Here is a 16320-nt window from a genome sequence, read left to right on the forward strand (position 1 = left end):
TCCCTGACCTCATCATCCCTCCCTTCCTCTTTCTAGACTTCTTTCCTGCCTTTCTTTGCTCTCTACCTCATTAGCAGTTATCACGACCTCTTTTTGACCCATTATTCATCGTTGTTTTTTTCTTCTTGTGTATCTTCCCCACCCCATCCACTGCTTCACTGTCTTAATTTTTTTTTTAAAAAATTTAAAAATAGAGGTGGGATCTCACTATGTTGCCCAGACTGGTCTTGAACTCCTGGCCTCAAGCAATCCTCCCATCTCGGCCTCCCAAAGTGCTAGGATTGCAGGCATGAGTCACCGTGCCAGCCTTATAAAAAAAAAATTTTTTTTTGGCCGGGCGCGGTGGCTCAAGCCTGTAATCCCAGCACTTTGGGAGGCCGAGGTGGGCGGATCACAAGGTCAGGAGATCGAGACCATAGTGAAACCCCGTCTCTACTAAAAATACAAAAAATTAGCCGGGCGCGGTGGCGGGCGCCTGTAGTCCCAGCTACTCAGGAGGCTGAGGCAGGAGAATGGCGTGAACCCAGGAGGCGGAGCTTGCAGTGAGCCGAGATCGCGCCACTGCACTCCAGCCTGGGCAACAGCGTGAGACTCCGTCTCAAAAAAAAAAAAAAAAAAAAAAAAAAAAAAATTTTTTTTTAATTCACTGTCTTTTTCCTTTGTTCTTCTTGGTCTTTTCATCTGCTGCTGCCACTGACCCTGTGCTTGTCACCTCCCTTTTTCATACCGCCCCCTTTCTATTTCCCATTCTGCTCCCTTGTCCACATTTCTTGCCCCTTTCCATTATTTCCTCTCTTTTCCCCCACTTTGGTCCTCTCCTCCTCCTTCCTTCCCCCACTCCCTTCACTTCCCACACCAGTTCTCCGTCCTCTTCCCAGCTGTGGGGGCCAGCACTGGGGAGCCTGATGTTTGTCTCATCGTTCTGCTATGGCTTCTGGATACAGCACATCTGGATTCCGGGGCCCAGATGTGTGGTTGCCACAGCGACCTGGGTCCCTGCGGTAAATACAGGCGCCCACCCGCCTCAGAGCAGAGAACAAAACAATTGTGTGACTTTCTTTTGTCACGAGATAGAAATGTCCTTCCTCCTCCCTTCTCCCCACACCCATGTCTCCAGGCAAAGGAAATTTTAAGGGTCCAAACCCTTCTTTCTGAGACTCCCTTGCCCCCTTTTCAGCTGTAGCCTCTTAGTTCTCTCCCATCTTTCATCCTGGGCTCTGTCTTTTCATTCTGTGTTCCCCATCCTCACCCCACCCCCAGTTCTCAATAATGGAGTGTTGACCACCCCCTTCCCCATCTGATGCCATTTCTTCTAACTGAATCTACACAATACCTGGATGCAGAAAGAAGTTTCAGAAATCTGGATTCTCCACCCTTCTTTGTACAAGTGCTTCAAAGAAGCCACTTTGTTTGTTTGTTCCCTAAGTCTTCAATCCTTTCCTTTCCTGGAGTTGTTTGGGGAGGAGAGGGAATACAGGCTTAGGAATCAGAACACCTGGGTGAGGCCCACCTTCACCACTACTAACTTAGTCCCTTGAACAAGACCCTTAATGTCTATGAGCCTCTGTTTCCTCAGCCACAAAGTGGGATTAATGCCCGCACTGTGTAGGAAACTGTTTTGTAAACGGAAGCCCGGCACAAGTGTTTTCTATCTTTCCCCTCTCTGGGACTGCTTTCTTGGACTACCGCCCCTGGCATCTCTTGTTCCCCTGTCTTCATCCTTCAGGTCCTTGCCCTCAATTGCCCTTACTCTTCTGTGTCTGCCTTCTCTCTATCTTTCCTTTCCTTTTCTCTGTCTTTCATCTCTTTTCCTCCTGAGGTCAGGACAGAAACTTGGAGGATCATTCAAGGAAGGAGGCTCAGAGCTGAAGACACAGGGACTGAGGATACAGAGAACAACCGGAGCTTGTGGACGGTTCTCAACAACACTGACCTTTCTACCCACCACCTAGAACACCTCAGTGAAGCCAACCCCAGCTCTGACCACTGGGCTTCCCTGCCTTCACGCCTGGGCTCATTACTCTTTCCCCCTCCTCTCTCCCAGTCCTTTCATATTTCAGTGTTGAGTTGCATTTATTGGTCACCTACACTATGCAAGGCTTGGTGCTTTTCTTACAAAATGTGAACATGTAAGACGTGAGCTTCTCCATGAGCCTGGAAACCAAAGGGTGAACCAAATGGTAAACAATGATAATTCCAGAACCTGAAGCTATATCTGCTAAGCGTCCAGGGGCTTCCCCAGATGCCTTATAAGCTTGTGTACATCTGGAATCCCACATTTCTCTCTGAGACCCCAACAGTGGGCTTCCAGAACATCCCAGCCCCATCCTTCTGGCTGTTGTCTCTGGGGTCCCTGGCCACCCTCTGTGCCAAATGTACTTATGTTGACCATTCTTCCTAAATAATAAAGCCAGGATATAGGGCATAGGCACCAAAAAAAAAAAAAAAAAAAAAAAAAGATACGACCATGAAGCAGAAATCTGAAGGGGTCAGAGGAAATTCATACTCTGTTCTGCCCTGTGTGTGCAATGCTGTCTCCAGACCCTTCCTCATCCTTTCACTGCTGTGCTCCCCACCTCCTGCCAGGAGATCCTTGGGAAGCTGCTACCTACTCCTGGCTCTGGGGGCTTCAGGCCAAGGCAGAGGAAGGAAGCTGAGCCTGGCTCTGTCCAAGATGCTGACTTCATCCTCCCCATCAAAGCCAGGAAAAAAACAGCCACACACACCCAGACACACGGACACACACGGGGACACCCACGCGAAAGCCCATGTGTGCCTTTGCCCTTGGCCACATGGAGCTTACCAGGCATCTGGCCACAGCCACATGCAATGCAGGCACGCCCTGACCCAGGAACACCACACACCTGCCACCGTGGGGATCTGACCTGGTGTGCAGACACCTGGGCTGCCACCCATGTGGCAGAATCAAGCACATATAGGTTCCTTCACGTCCCTTTCACTATCACCTGTGACTTGGCCAAGTTACACCTCAGTGGTGAGGTTTGCAGCGGGATGGAGAGACTCAGTCCTCACCGTGAAGCTGGGGGTAGTGGGTTCCCACTCAGCTGGGATATTTCTCCTCTGTAGCAAAAGTCTCTTTTTCAGCTCCTTGTCAGGGCAGCACATGGGGAGATGAAGCCAGGGAAACACCCAACAGACTTATATTGGGTATGTCTGTCTCCCTGTTCCCCATGTCCTCTGGCTGTCAGTTTTCTGCCTGGGACCGGAGACAGAGTGCCCGTTTCCTCCAGCCCCTACCTCTCCCCGCCTCTGCTGCTGCTCCCCTGCAACACCCAGGCACCAGCCCCCCACCCTGCTTTCCACCACTTCACCCTCTATTCAGGTGACCCAACCTAATATTTGCCTCCTGCCTCTAGCCCTTTCTTCAACCCTAAACCTTCTACCTAACCTTCAGGCTTTCCTTCCTTGTCTCCCCTCAACCCCAGCTTCCTCCCCAAGGCTTCTTTGTCCCAGTGTTCACCCAGGCCCTTGCCCTGCCAGTGCTTAAGCCTCACCTGCTCTTTCTCTAGGGACTTGCTGAGGTAGGAGAATGCAAAGGAGGCAGTGACAGGAGAGGGACTGAGCAGAGCAGACAGGGGTGGCTCAGGGACGGGATAAGCAGAGAAGATAGAAAGAAATGGGACTAGGTCAGGGCGGGGACTTGGGGTCCCAGAGACGGTCCCAGTTGGAGAAAGAGGTTGCCTCCTGCCTCCGGCCCCCTGCCCCTGCTCCCTGCTCCGGACTGCCAAGGGAGAACTGGTGAGAGGATGAGGGCGCCAGCACTGGCTGATAGACTTGGGGTGCGATCCAGAGATCTAAGCTAGAGCAGTAGCTGGGAAGAGATGGGAGGGGAGCATGGGGGAGGGAGGGGAAGGGGGCTGGCCACGAGGAAGGATATAGGCTGAGAGGAAACCACTGGGGTCAGAAGGGGGTGCAGCAGGTGGGGAAATGGTGGGGAAAAAAGAAATGGCAGGAAGGGTGGGGGATGTCAAGTTGGGCAAAAATTAGGGTGAGCGTTAAAAATGGGATAGGGAAAGGACATGGGAGGTAAGACCAGGGCTGGGGGTTGAGATGAGGGTATAGTGAGACAGTGATGCTAGACAGGGAGTGGGGGCTGGGGTGGGGCAGGACAAGAGGAGGGGTGGCATGTGGGAGGGCCTGGGAGGGGTGGGAGGACCTGCCCTATCTCCGCTCCCCTCCCTGACCTCATCCTGGTCCTCCCCTTCTCCTCCCCTGCTCGCTGCAGACTCTCTCCTTCTCACTGTCGCTGCCGAGATCCACAGGCGGTTGTGGCTCAGCCCCTGTTGCAGGGGGCAAGTGAGGGCGACTTCCCTGTCCTGCCCTGAGACGCCGCCCTCCCGGGGTTGGGGACAGAGCAGGTGCAGAGACACTGCAGCTGCCCGGTTGCCCAGGTAAGGAACAGAGTTCTGGGGAGACCCAGAAGGAGAGGCAAAGGATTTCTCGCCTATCCCCACACCCCAGGTGAAGGTGTGGCAGGTGAGCTCTCAGCGGTGCTTCCAGAGCAAGGACTTCTGTTCAGGACAGAGGACATAGGAGCATTCACTGGGAACCAGGCTCCCTGTGAAGGAGTGTCTGGGAGGAGAGGGTTGTATGTGTGTGTTGGGGTGGGCGGTGTATGTCAGGGCTTGGATGGGATGCAGACAACTGAGAGGGGCTGGGAACAAACCGAGGGACTCCGAGAGTCAGATGGTGGAAGCAGGGTAGAGGTGGTTATTGGTGAGGTGAGCCCCTGGGCCCTGGAGGTGCTGGGGCTAGCGGGAAGATAGGACTAGGCTGAACTGGTGACCAGCTGAACCTCGGAAGGAAAGTGTTTGCGGAATCCCAAGTGTCGGGCTGGAGCAACTGAGCCCAGGCTCTGGGCTCCAGGCTCCAGGAGGTGCCAGAGGGTGCTGCTTTGGGCATCCAAATAGGGACTCCCTAGGTGGCAGCATGAGAGTTGCAGGGAGGGAGGTCTGGGAGATCTCTTGAGGAAATACGGAAATGGGACAGTCAGGACTCTCGGGTCTGGGAAGTGCACAGAGCCTGCAGAGAGGATCCTAAAACTTGTTCTTGGCCAGAGCTCTGCACTCATGACTCACGGTTCAGCAGGGCTGGGATGACTGAGAGATGCCTCTGGGGGCACAGGGGCTCCGTCTTCACTCTGTGCCCCTTCCAGGCTCCCATTGCCTCTGTCTGTCTGAACCCGAGCTCTCCCTCACCCCGCCCTCCCCACCAGTACACGTGACACGCCCCGGGTGGGGCGGGCGGGCCCCTTATCTCGCCTGGAAAGAATTTAATGGCATAGAAACAACTGGAAGTGGAACTGAGAGGAACTACTGGGAAGGAACTCGGAAACACCACAGCTGCTGCCTGCCCCGCCCCTGCTTCCCGCATCTCCAGCCCCTCCTCTTTTCCCTGATCCTGCCTCCAAGTCCCTGGGGACCCAACACCTCAATTCTTCAAACTTCCTTCTGCTCACTCCAGACCTGGCCACTAGGTGCAGGACCAGAAACTGCCTTCCTGTCTCTCATTGCACCCCTAACCATTTTCAACTGGAGTCTGGAAATCCTCTCTCTTAATTTTTCCATTCCTAGGCCCATTAGCTCCCCAGAATAAGGGGCATCTGGGTTCCCCAACCCACCCCTCCCTGACACCTCCTTCCCACCTGGTTCCAGCCCAATGTCTGGGACCCCCACATTCCCTTTTAAGTCTCACTCCTGGAATCCTTCTGTCTTCACCTCTCATTGCCAGATTCAACTGGGGGTGTAGCAGGAGGGTCAGAGGGAGACATGGGGGTGGGACCATAACCCCCATCTCTGGAACATCTCTTATGGAAGCCAGCCCCTCTCGCCACCCCTTGGGACCTGTGCAGTCCCTAATGAGCAAAGTGTCAAAGTTGGCTACAACACTGAATACCCAGGAAGCTGAGTCACAGTTTGGGATGATGCCCCCATCCCTGCCAGCCCTCCAACTGTGGGGAGGGTGCCAAGAGGGTGAGGCCATATCTCCCCTCAAACACGCACTGCAGAGAACCACTCCAGACATAGTGGCAGGGGGAGTGGTGAAGGGGAGACACAAGAGACACCCAATTCTTTGCTTGCCCAGTACTGAGAGAAGAGCAGAATTCTTGCAGGAGCTGGAATGGGGAGCTGGAGGGGTGGGTGGTGGCAACAGGGCAGGGAGGGAGATCGGGAAGGAGCCTCTGGGTGTGTGGTCAATGGAGGCTGCTGTGCTCTTCTAGACCAATCTCACCAGCTTTCTGGAAAAGCTGCTGAGCTCTCTTCACTCCTTCCTGCTGCAAAGACCCTCTCTGCTTTCCCCACTGTGCAGGGAAAGGTGAGGAATCCAGTTATTTGGGGAGGGGCACTGGACATCTCACAGAGGCCTCCAGGGGTACAGGGAAGGATGGTGGAGGCCATGTGTCCACTGCTCCCCACTGGGGAAGGGCCTCCTATTCGGTTCTTCTCACACCATCCAGGTTCTTTCACTCACAGAGCTGCCCTCGGAGCCAACAAGAAATCAGCCTTCTTAGGCATCAGCCAATGACTAGGTGTGGAGGAAACCTGAAGGGGAGATTGGGTGTGTGTGCACGTGTGCCTGGGCACCCATATGTGTACCTGCAAGGATGCAGGTTTTGTGGGTGGATTTGTGTGTCTGTGCAGGTATGTTTGTATTTGTATTTGTGGATGAGCACACATTAACATATTTGTAAGTGTACATGTGTACACATATTTGTGCAAGCGCTCCCATGGTGTGGGAGTGATTTGCATGGCCTTAGACACAAAGTGACAGGATTTGAGGGTCAGCCAGAGCCCATCTCTTACCCAAGGGTACACTCCAGGCTGAGAGAAGGGCTGGGGGGACAGGAAAGGGCAGCTCTCTGTATGCCAGGCCTCTTGGCCTGGGCTTTCTTGGGTGGGGAACCTCTTGGTGTGGAAACACTCTGTCCCTGTTCAGCTCCCTTTCCGACTCTTGCTGGCTGGTAGTAGAATGTGATGGCTGGTAGCCCTGAAAACTCCTTTTTCTCTGATCCAGGAGAAAAGTCTAAGAGTTGAAAGCCAGAAGATGTGTGCGTGTTGGGCGGAGGTGTGTGTGTGTCACAGTCACCTCCGCCTACCAGTGACATATCCCCCACTCCTCACTGGTCAGCATTTCCACACCCACCCTACCCTCCTCCTTTCCCCAGCCGCTGGTCTGGAAGAACTGGGCACCTTTCAGCATCTCAACTCTTCACCTGAGCTGAATCCTGCCTGGCCCCTCACACTGCTGTTCGCCATAGCCCTCTCTCCTGTCTCATCCTGGGACCCCCCTACTACCTTTCCTCCCACCTCTTGTCTCTGTGTGCTCCCCAATCCCTGCCTCAGTAAACTCCACAAACACACACAACTGGGTAACCATCATGTAGATCAAGAAATAAGACACCTTTAGCCCCCCAGAAGCCCCCCACCATGCCGCTACTAGTCACTGCCCCCTCAAGAGTATCACACTTCTGACTTGGAGCACTACAGATTAATGTTGCCTCTCCTCAAACTTCACATAAATAGCACTATGCAGCATGCTCTTTCCTGTGTCTGGCTTTTGTTCAACCTCAGTAAGATCCATCACACTACTACATATAACTATAGTTCATTCCTGCTTTATTTTATTCCACGGTGTGAATAAACCACAATTTATTCAATGTATTCTACTAATGTGAAATGGTTTAATCTATTCTACTAATGTGAAATAGTCCCAGTTTGGGACTATTATGAGCGGTCCTGCTACGTTGGGTATATTCCTAGGAGTGGAATTGCCGGGTCATAGGGTTTGCATGTGTTCAGCTTTAGTACATTCAGTAGATTCTGTCAAAGAGTTTTCCAAAGTGCTTGTACCATCTGGTCCTGCCAGGATCTCCCCTGGCCTGGCCTCTGATTCTGCCTCTGCCCTGGTGACTGTGTCTAACCAACTTCCAGTCCCAGACACTGTCCGTGGTCCTAGCCCTGACCTTGGTCCTGCCCTTGGTTCCAGCCTTAATGCTAGTCCTGCGTTTATATTGAACTTTTCATTCATTCATATAGTTGGTAAACATTTATGGAGCACCACTTATGTGCCAGATGCAAGGATACGGCAGCCAAGAAAGAAAAATAGGTGCCATGCCTGCCCTCATGGACTTTATAGTCTAGTGGGCAAGAAAGTAATAAAATAATCTCACAGTATATTTATATATTATTTTGGACTTCAAAAATAAAAAATATTTATTTATATATGATTACAAATTGTTATACATGCTACAAGTGAGAATGGTGTGATGCTGTGATACCACATGGTAGGAGGACCTGACCTAGTCAGGAAAACTTCCCTGTGAAAAAAATGGCGGGCTGAGACCTGAAGGATGAGAAGGCCAAGAGAGAAGGGAACAGTGTTCCACACGGATGGAACAGCGTATACAAAGGTCTGGGGTTGGGGATGGGCACAGAGAATGTGAGGGACTTGAAGGTCAGTGGGGCTGGAATGGAGGGAGGGAGGGAAATGTTATGGGAGGTGAAGTGGGGGCAGGGGACACATGATGGTAGGGCTGTTTGTCAGTGTTCTAAGAGAATTTGGAAGGGAGGCACTGAAGCATTTTGAGGAGAGGGACATCCTGATTGCGTTTGTGAGACTGTAGAGGACAAGGGTGGAAGCAAAGGGAAGAGTCAGGGCTGGACACAGTGGCTCACACCTCTAATCCCAGCACATTGGGAGGCTGGGGTGGGAGGATTGCTTGAGCCCAAGAGTTCAAGGCCAGCCTGGGCAACATAGAAAGATCCTGTCTCTACCAAAAAAAAAAAAAAATTTAAAAATTAGCTGAGTGTGATGGCACACACCTGTAGTCCCAACTACTCAGGAGGCTGAGGTGGGAGGATTGCTTGAGCATAGGTCAATGCTGCAGTGAGCTATGATTGCGCCACTGCACTCCAGCCTAGGTGACAGAGTGAGACCCTGCCTCAAAAAAAAAAAAAAAAAAAAAAGATGCAGCCAGGAAGCAGTTGCAGTTGTCAGGCAAGAGGCGGGTGGAAGTTTGGATTAGAATGAAGGTAAGTGAGAGAGAAGGAAATGAATTAAAGAGATGTTTATGAGAAAATACAGGTAGATACAAGGAAATATGGAGGCACTGAATGGGCTGTTAGGTTTCTGGCTTGTAAAGCTGGATGAATGGCGGGGCCCTGAGTTTCAATGGGGAATTCTGGGAGGGAATGGGATACAGGAAAGTGACCATGAATTCAGTTACAGGCATGGTGAATTTGAGGTGCCCAAGTGGAGATGCCAAGTAGGCAGGTGGATATATTGCTGTGGAGTGAGAGGAAGATGACGGGAGTGTTTTACAAGTTGGTGTATAGTTTGGAAACTGAAGTCATGAATCTGGATGAAGGTACCACGTGGATGACTAGAGCAGCAGGTCTATTAATTTAGTAGAAATTTGTTGCACATTACAATCATCTGGGGAGCTTTTAAAAATACTGAATAAAATTCAGTTACTTGGTCATTCTAGTCACATCTCAAGTGTTGCAGAGCCTCATATCCCTCCTGGCTACCATATTGGTCAGCATGGATACAGAATGTTTTAAAAGAGAAGGCCCAGGCGCAGTGGCTCATGCCTGTAACCCCAGCACTTTGGGAGGCCGAGGCGGGCAGATCATCTGAAGTCAGGAGTTCAAGACCAGCCTGGCCAACATGGTGAAACCCCATCTCTACTAAAAATAAAAAATTAGCCAGGCATGGTGGCGGGCGCCTGTAGTCCCAGCTACTCGGGAGGCTGAGGCAGGAGAATCGCTTGAACTCGGAGGCAGAGGTGGCAGTGAGCAGAGATCGTGTAACTGTACTCTAGCCTGGGCGACAAAGTGAGACTCCATCTCAAAAAAAAAAAAAAAAGAAGAAGAAGAAGAAGAAGAAGAAGAAGATGCGGTGAACTGTGTCCAGTGATTTTGAGAGAAGTCAAAGGTCAAGCAAGATGAAGACAAATGTCTCTTAGATTTTGTAGCACCAAAGTCATTGGGAAGCCTTAGAGGGAGCTGTTTGGTGGGTTGGAGGGAGTAGAGTGGATTGAGGCATGCATGGGCTATAGGGAAATGGAAACACCAAATACAGATAAATCTTGACAACTGTGGCCATGAAGTAGAGGAGAGAAATATGTGGTGGCTGGAGGGGGTGTGAGATTGGGGAAAGGTTTTTTAAGGTTTAATTTTTTTTTGAAATGGAGTCTCGCTCTGTTGCCCAGGCTGGAGTGCAGTGGCACGATCTCAGTCCACTGCAACCTTTGCCTCCCAGGTTCAAGAGATTCTCCTGCCTCAGCCTCCCAAGTAGCTGGGATTACAGGCACCTGCCACCATGCCCAGCTAATTTTTTTTGTATTTTTAGTAGAGACGGGATTTCACCATGTTCGCCAGGCTGGTTTTGAACCCCTGACCTCAAGTGATCCGCCCACCTTGGCCTCCCAAAGTGCTGGGATTACAGGCATGAGCCACCACACCCAGCCATGGTTCAATTTTTATACAGCAAAATTCAAAAGTCTTAAGTGTGCAGCTCAATGAATTTCTGAATATGTATACATCTATGTAACCACCCAGATTAAGATACAAAATATTTCCAGAAATATGACTCCTTCCGGTCAATAATCCCTACAAGTAATGCTATCCTATCTTCTAAAAGTAAAGATTAACTCTGCCTGTTTTTGTTCGTTTGTTTGTTTGTTTTTTGAGATAGAGTCTCGCTTTGTTGCCAGGCTGGAGTGCAGTGGCATGATCTTGGTTCACTGCAACCTCCGCCTCTGGGATTCAAGCAATTCTTCTGCCTCAGCCTCCCAAGTAGCTGGGACTACAGGTGCATGCCACCATGCCCAGCTAATTTTTGTATTTTCAGTAGAGACACGGTTTCACCATGTTGGCCAGGATGGTCTCCATCTCTTGACTTTGTGATCCACCTGCCTCGGCCCAAAGTGCTGGGATTACAGGCTTGAGCCACCGCACCCAGCCTCTGCCTGTTTTTGAACCTCATATAAATGACGTCATTCAGAATGTTTTCTTTTTTCTTTTCTTTCTTTCTTTTTCTTTTCTTTGTTTTTGTTTTTTTTTGTTTTTTTTTTTTTTTTTTTTTTTTAGCTCAGGAATGGTATATAAGAGTATAAGAGTGTTCCGTTTCTGTTTGTGGTATTTTTTGCTCAGCACTATGTATGTGAAATTCACCCGTGTTGCATGTAGCAATAGGGTGTTTTTTTGTTTTTGTTTTTTTTCTGTATAGTATTCCATTGTATGACTCTGGCACAATTTATTTATCCACTTTATGAATGGACACTTGAGTTGCTTTCAGTTTTGGCTAATATAGGAATAAAACTCATGAACATTATTGTCTACATCTTTTGGAAGAACTATGCAGTCATTCCCATTGGATATTTAGTTATAGATATCTGGGTTATAGACTATATGTTTTAGCAGATACTACTAAACAACTTTCCAGTGTTTGCACTAATATATGCTCCCACTTGCAACAGATGAGAATTCCAGTTGCTTCACATTCTTGCCAATATTGAGCAACGACAGCCTCTTTGAAGAGGGACAAGCATTCTGGAGGATATTTAGTGGCATCTCATTGTGGTTTTAATGTACATTTACCCGATGACTACTGATTTTTGTGCATCTTTTAAAATGCTTCTTGGAGCTGGGTGCAGTGGTGCACACCTGTAAGCCCAGCTACTCTGGAGGGTGAGGCAGGAGGATTGCTTGAGGCCAAGAGTTCAAGGCCAGGCTTGGCAACATAGCAAGATCCCATCTCTACAAAAAATTTAAAAATGAGCCACGCATGGTGATGCCCATCTGTAGTTCCAGCTACTCTGGAGGCTGAGGCAGGAGGATCACTTGAGCCCAGGAGTTTGAGGCTGCAGTGAGCTGTGATTGTGCCACTGTGTGCCAGCCTGGGTGACTGAGGTAGAGTTTATCTTAAAATGAAATAGACTGGGTGTGGTGGCCCACTCCTGTAATCCCAGTAACTTTGGGAGGCCCAGGCGGGTGGATCACAAGGTCAGGAGATAGAGACCATCCTGGCCAACATGGTGAAACCTCATCTCTACTAAAAATACAAAAAAGTGAGCCAGGTGTGGTGGCGGGCGCCTGTAGTCCCAGCTACTCAGGAGGCTGAGGCAGGAGAATGGCTTGAACCTGGCAGGTGGAGCTTATAGTGAGCCGAGATTGCGCCACTGCACTGCAGCCTGGGTGAAAGAGCAAGACTCCATCTCCACAAAAATGAGCTGGGCATGTGGTGCATGCCTGTAATCCTAGCTACTCCAGTGGCTGAGACAGGAGACTCACTTGAGCCCAGGTAAAACAAATAAAATGTTTATTGACACTTTGGGTGTATTCTTTTCTGGAGTACCCATTGTCTTTTGCCAATTTAAAAAACTGGGTTTTTGGCCGGGCGTGGTGGCTCAAGCCTATAATCCCAGCACTTTGGGAGGCCGAGACGGGCGGATCACGAGGTCAGGAGATCGAGACCATCTGGCTAACACGGTGAAACCCCGTCTCTACTAAAAATACAAAAAACTAGCCGGGCGAGGTGGCAGGCGCCTGTAGTCCCAGCTACTCGGGAGGCTGAGGCAGGAGAATGGCGTAAACCCGGGAGGCGGAGCTTGCAGTGAGCTGAGATCCTGCTACTGCACTCCAGCCTGGGCGACAGAGCGAGACTCCGTCTCAAAGAACAAAAAAACAAAACAAAAAAAAAAACTGGGTTTCCTGATTTTGGCTTGTTGTTTTGTTTTTCAGAGTTTGTTTTTTGAGACGGAGTTTCACTCTTCTGCTCAGGCTGGAGTGCAGTGTGATGATCTCAGCTCACTGCAACCTCTGCCTCCGGTTTCAAGCGATTCTCCTCCTCAGCCTCCTGAGTAGCTGGGATTATAGGCGCCCACTACCACACCTGGCTAATTTTTGGATTTTTAGTGGAGATGGAGTTTCACCATGTTGGCCAGGCTGGTCTCGAACTCTTGACCTCGTGATCCACCTGCTTTGGCCTCCCAAAGTGCTGGGATTACAGGTGTGAACCACCGCACCCAGCCGCTTTCTTAGTCTCTTAATGATGTAATTTGATGACCTGAAATTTTGTTTTGTTTTGTTTTCTTCTTTTTGTTTTTTATTTTTTGAAACAGGGTGTCAGCTCTGTTGCCCAGACTGGAGTGCAGTGGCATGCTCACAGCTCACCATAGCCTCGACCTCCCAGACTCAAGTGATCCTCCCTCCTCAGCCCCTGAGTAGCTGGGACTACAGATGTACCACCACACCCAGCGAATTCTTTTTGTTTTTTGTAGAGACAGAGTCTCACTGTCTTGCCTAGCCTGGTCTCCAACTCCTGGGGTCATGCAATCCTCCCACTTAAGCCTCCCAAAGTGCTGGGATTACAGATATGAGCCACTGCACCTGGCCTATGGTTAGGTTTTGTGTGTGTTTTACTTAAGAAATCTTGCGGCTGGGTGCAGTGACTCAAGCCTGTAATCCTAGCACTTGGGAAGCCGAGGCAGGCAGATTGCCTGAGTTCAGGAGTTTGAGACCAGCTGGGCCAACATGGTGAAACCCCGTCTCTACTAAAAATACAAAAAATAGCCGGGTGTGGGGGCAGATGCCTGTAATCCCCGCTACTAAGGAGTCTGAGGTAGGAGAATCACTTAAACCTGGGAGACAGAGGTTGCAGCGAGCTGAGATAGCACCAGTGCACTCTACTCTGGGCAACAGAGCGAGACTCAGTCTTAAAAAAAAAAAAGAAAGAAATCTTGCTTACTCCAAGGTCAGAAATTCTTTCTTCTGTAAGATATTGCTATGAAAGATATTGCCTTACTTTTCATATTTAGGTCTTGGGTTCATCTCAAATTATTTCGGTATATCAGACATAAGGTAGAGAATGACTGTTTTTTTTTTTGGTTTTTTTTTTTTTTTTTTTTTTTTTTTTTTTACTTAGGGGTATTGGATTGATCCAGCACCAGTAACTAAAAAGACCATCCTTTCTCCTCTTAACTGCAGGGGCACTTTTGCCATTAATTAGGTGACCACATATGTGTGGGCCTGTTTCTGGGCCCTATTCTGTTTCATCTGTCTGTCCTTGCACCTTTAAAATAAGTCTTGATATTTGATCATGTAAGTCCTGAGGAAGAGGGTTTTTTTGGTTTGTTTGTTTTGTTTTCAATCAGAGATATTTGAGCAAGGATCCAGTTGAGAGTGAGGAGTTGAATAAAAAAGAGAGAGAAGTCAGGCGTGGTGGCTCATGCTTTTAATCCCAGCTACCTGGGAGGCTGAGGTGGGAGGATGCTTGAGCCCAGGAGTTCAAGTCCAGCCTTAACCAGGGGGGTTGAGCAAGATCCTGTCTCAATATTAAAAAGAGAACGAGGTCACGTGGTGGCTTATGCCTGTAATCCCAGCACTTTGGGATGTCGAGGCGGGCAGATCACTTGTGGTCGTGAGTTTGAGACCAGCCTGCCCACATAATGAAACCTCATTTCTACTAAAAATACAAAAATTAGTGGGGCATGGTGGCAGGCACCTATAATCCCAGCTACTTGGGAGGCCGAGGCAGGAAAATCACTTGAGCTAGGAGGCAGAGGTTGCAGTGAGCCAAGATCACACCACTGCATTCCAGCCTAGGCAACAGAGTAAGATTCTGTCTAAAAAAAAAAAAAAAAAAAAAAAAAGTGAGAGAGAGAGAAGATAATCTACATTTTAAGGTTTCTTAGAAGACAGTAGGAGCTGGGATCCAGGTGTTTGGGGAAGGATTGGCCCTAGGTACTCATCCGCTAATTCATTCAACATTAATGTGTCAGAACATTTATGTGCCAGACACAAGTATACAGCAGTTCTGGGATAGATGAGGTCCTTGTTCTCATGGAGCTCCCATTCTAGTATTGAGAGAAAGGTAATAAATAAGTAAACAGATAACTCAGGCAGCAGTAAATGCCATGAAGAGCAGGAACAGGATATTGTGATAGAGAGTAATGGAAGAATGTCCTAATTGGGAGTTAAGATTTGAAGATGGAGCCAGACTTTAAGAGCAGAGTGAAGAGCATCCCAGACATAGGGAACACACGATGCAAAGGCCCTTGGAGTGGTGAGAGCTTGTAGTGCTTGTGGGAAAAACAAAAGACCAGTATAGGGCCAGGCACGGTGGCTCATGCCTGTAATCCCAGCACTTTGGGAGGCTGAGGTGAGCAGATCACCTGAGGTTAGGAGTTCGAGACCAACCTGACCAACATGAAGAAACCCCCTCTCTACTAAAAGTACAAAATTAGCCGGACATGGTGGGGCATCTCTGTAATCCCAGCTACTCAGGAGGCTGAGGCAGGAGAATCACTCAGACCTGGGAGGCGGAGGTTGCGGTGAGCTGAGATTGCACCATTGCACTCCAGCCTGGGCACAAGAGTGAAACTCCATCTCAAAAACAAAACAAAACAAACAAAAAAACAACAAACAACAACAACAAAAAACCAGTGTAGGGGAACACAGTAGAAAAGGGGGTGAGGAGCAGGGTAACTAAATGATATCAGAGAGGTAGAGAACAGACTTGCCCAGGGAGGGTATCCTTTAGGGTTGGGCTGAATGTGAATTTTTACATGCATGTGAGTTGGGTAGATTACTTGTGGGTGGTGGGACTGTGGGTATGTGCTGGAGGATTCATTTTGTCTCCTTCTTTTTGAAGCTGCTCTCATACCTGCCCTTTCTCCCTGCAGCCTCCTGAATGATGCCAGCCCAGTATGCTCTAACCTCCAGCCTGGCTCTCCTGGTGCTACTGGGCACAGCCAGAGCAGGCCCCTTCTCTTCGCGGTCCAATGTGACACTGCCAGCCCCCCGGCCCCCTCCCCAGCCAGGGGGCCGCACGGTGGGGGCAGGAGGGGGAAGGCCCTCTTCTCAGCTTTATGAGCACACAGTGGAAGGAGGGGAGAAGCAGGTGGTATTCACCCACCGCATTAACCTGCCCCCTTCCACTGGCTGTGGTTGTCCCCCAGGCACTGAGCCCCCAGTCCCTGCTTCAGAGGTGCAGGCCCTGAGGGTCCGGCTAGAGATCCTGGAGGAGTTGGTGAAGGGGCTCAAGGAACAGTGCACTGGGGGATGTTGTCCTACTGCTGCCCAGGCTGGCACAGGTGAGCAGGTCATCACAGAAGAGGGTGGAGAGGTGTGTTAGGGTGGGGTGGGCATTGCTAGTCCATAAAGGTCCGTATGAATTAGAAGAAGGCACTCCTGCCGCACCCTTAGGGGTGTGGATGCAGCCCAGAACACAACTTGGAGAGCAGAGCTGGACTACATGTCAACTAAAGCATATGCGAGGGCCCTGAGAGGCTGC

General features: G+C 49.8%; 1 protein-coding gene across 3 annotated transcripts in view; it reads left to right on the plus strand.

The window, feature by feature from the left end:
* Window positions 1-4198: 4198 nt before the first annotated feature.
* LOC105497656 (tenascin-X) overlaps window positions 4199-16320 on the plus strand; it is a 69797-nt gene continuing 57675 nt past the window's right edge. For 2 of the 3 annotated variants that reach the window (XM_071097227.1, XM_071097228.1), the window contains exons 1-2: window positions 4199-4412; window positions 15710-16120. In XM_071097227.1, coding sequence (XP_070953328.1) covers window positions 15718-16120 — 403 coding nt within the window. In that variant the 5' untranslated portion in view covers window positions 4199-4412; window positions 15710-15717. The remainder of the gene's footprint in view (window positions 4413-15709; window positions 16121-16320) is intronic. The other variant, XM_071097229.1, reaches the window with a different exon arrangement.

Source organism: Macaca nemestrina, chromosome 5, assembly GCF_043159975.1.
Source record: "Macaca nemestrina isolate mMacNem1 chromosome 5, mMacNem.hap1, whole genome shotgun sequence".
Taxonomy (NCBI): Eukaryota; Metazoa; Chordata; class Mammalia; order Primates; family Cercopithecidae; genus Macaca; species Macaca nemestrina.